Source organism: Engraulis encrasicolus, chromosome 6, assembly GCF_034702125.1.
Source record: "Engraulis encrasicolus isolate BLACKSEA-1 chromosome 6, IST_EnEncr_1.0, whole genome shotgun sequence".
NCBI lineage: Eukaryota > Metazoa > Chordata > Actinopteri > Clupeiformes > Engraulidae > Engraulis > Engraulis encrasicolus.
Window position 1 is genome coordinate 51,860,180 of NC_085862.1, and position 2,500 is coordinate 51,862,679.

A 2,500-nucleotide genomic window follows, 5' to 3' on the forward strand; every position below is an offset into this window, starting at 1 on the left:
AATGGCGTGAGGTACCCCCATGTTAGCTTGTGGACACCCCATATAATGATGCAGGGTACCCCACGTGTTGCGAGTGGACTCCCCCTATACTATACTATACTGTACACGGTCATGAAACGTTCCCCAGTAGCAAGTGGGGCGAAGGCACCAATAAAACTGTGTAGAGGAGCTACAGCAACACAGACCAGCGTGGCACGCACACACACACACCAGCTCGGATCCCATCCACACACACACACACACACACACACACACACACACACACACACACACACACACACACACACACACACACACACACACACACACACACACACACACACACACACACACACACACACACACACACACACACACACACACACACACACTAGAGTAGTCCACTGTAAGTGTAGGGATTAAGGGTAGATACTTCAGTAGAACTGAAAAACAGATGGACACAGATGTCACCCCCAAACCCCCCATCAGTGGCTGACCCCTTCCCACCCCCCTAGTTAGTGGGAGCTTAAGGCCTTTCACAGCAAGAGCAAGGAACCAAGTCACTATCCTGCAACTATCCTGGACATACTGACAGACAGATAGCTCCTCCACTGCTCTTGCGCAGAAACACACACACACACACTGAAGGCTATAATAACCAGACAGGAGAAATAAATTAGATGCCTTTACAATAGTGCCTCTCGCCAACACACACACACACACACACACACACACACACACACACACACACACACACTCTCTCGCTCGCTCTCACACACACCTGTATGTACATCAGCCACATAATATTCCTCCCCCAATATGAAACAGTGAAGTCATGATATAGCAGACCCCACCCCCCCTTCCGATTATGACTGTGTGCATCATGAAACAGTGGTGCCCCTTCACAAACAGGTGATTCATGGGGGTCTGTTGGAGAGAGCAGTGGTGTTACCCCCCCTCCCCCGCCCCCCCCCCAAAAAAAAAAAAACAGTTGATTATTCCAGAGAGTCCTGGAGAGAGCTGGGGGGCGTTGCGGTGTGCTGTGGTTGGATTGGGGACCCTACTGCCTCTGTGGCATATGAAGTCTGGGCATGAGGGAATGGGGGGGGGGGGGGGGGGGGGGGGGGGGGGGGGTAGTCTCCAGTAGTCATGAGGGTTGGGGTCAGGGAAGCCGACAGGGGGGGTGGGGGTGGGGGCAAACAGTTCAGTTGTCCCGGGCACAGGGAAAGAGAAGGTCAAAGAAATGGATCCTCATTACATTGCACACGTTGAGTTTGGGCCCTTTCAGGGAAGTTGTCCTGGGCTCGGTCAAAGCTGTCAGCGGCTCTGGTGGTAGGGTGTGGGGGGAGTGGGGTGTTCATCATACTGCAGATAGGTTTGGCTTTTGGAGGTGTGTGCGTGCGTGCGCGTGTTGGGGGGTTTGGCTTGTGTGCTTGTGTGTGTGTGTGTGTGTGATAGGGGGTAGCAGACAAGTGCTCAGGCTCCAGGCCTGGGGGGTGGTAGTCTGTCCTTTAGCAGTGGGTGGTGGTGGTGGTGGTGGTCTGTAGCATAAGGTGTTGCAATTCGTCCGCAGATGAGGGTGGCCATGTGATTTTGGCTTGAGGGGGGTTCGAGGTGTGGCATATACAGACCTAGACATCAGAGTTTGGCCTTGGATGGCGATGGGGGGGGGGGGGGGTCAAGGGGTTAAGCTGTGCGAAGCCATCCGATTTTGGCCACAGGAGGGGTGTGCGTGAGTGTGTGTGTGCGGGCGTCATAAGACAAGGTCCAAGTGGGGGAGTCACCCTTAAGTGTGTGTGTGCTTGAGTGTGTGCGTGTGTGTGTGTGTGAGTGTGTGTGTGTGTCAGACGTTGGAGTCCTGCAGCAGCGGTTCCTTGGCCTCGCTGGGCGCGGTGTGTGTGTGCGAGTGTGTGTGCGTGTGGCTGTGGGGCGAGGTGTGCTTCTTCCAGCTGCCCCCCCGCACCCCGCCCCCCAGTTGAGGATGCTCCGGGATGAAGAGCGCCACCAACAGGCCAAGCAGCACACTGCATGCTCCGAACAGGAAGGGAGGGCCGGGGATGATCGCCGCCTGTGGAGAGAGAGAGAGAGAGAGAGAGAGAGAGAGAGAGAGAGAGAGAGAGAGAGAGAGAGAGCGCAAGAGGGAGAGAGAAAGGGGGGGAGAGGGATGTAAAGTGCCCTTTGTGACCGCAGTTTATAAATCATATACAATGCAATGAACTACAGTGTAGACAGAAATACTAAATACAGTGACTAGAGAGATAGTAAAACCACACAACCACTGTAATCACACCCTTTTTAGAGAGAGAGAGAGGAAGAGGGAGGGAGATAGGGCCTAAGAAAAATAAAAGTTTGGTTCCGGTTGGTTGTCAGCTTTGGTCATGGGTCGGTCGAATTTATTATTATTTTTTTTTCAAAATTTTTTTTTTTCCATTTTTTGTTTGTTTGTCCGACACCCCCAACCCCCACATGCGCCAGATTTCGTCATAAACGTTATTGGAACAATGCCAAGGACGATAGTGGA

The 2,500-nt window shown here is 53.1% G+C and overlaps 1 protein-coding gene across 1 annotated transcript in view; it reads right to left on the reverse strand.

Moving 5' to 3' along the window:
- Nucleotides 1-1,148: 1,148 nt before the first annotated feature.
- Nucleotides 1,149-2,500, reverse strand: part of LOC134451443 (hippocampus abundant transcript 1 protein) — a 14,425-nt gene continuing 13,073 nt past the window's right edge. The window contains exon 12 of the mRNA XM_063201912.1: nucleotides 1,149-2,047. Coding sequence (XP_063057982.1) covers nucleotides 1,823-2,047 — 225 coding nt within the window. The 3' untranslated portion in view covers nucleotides 1,149-1,822. The remainder of the gene's footprint in view (nucleotides 2,048-2,500) is intronic.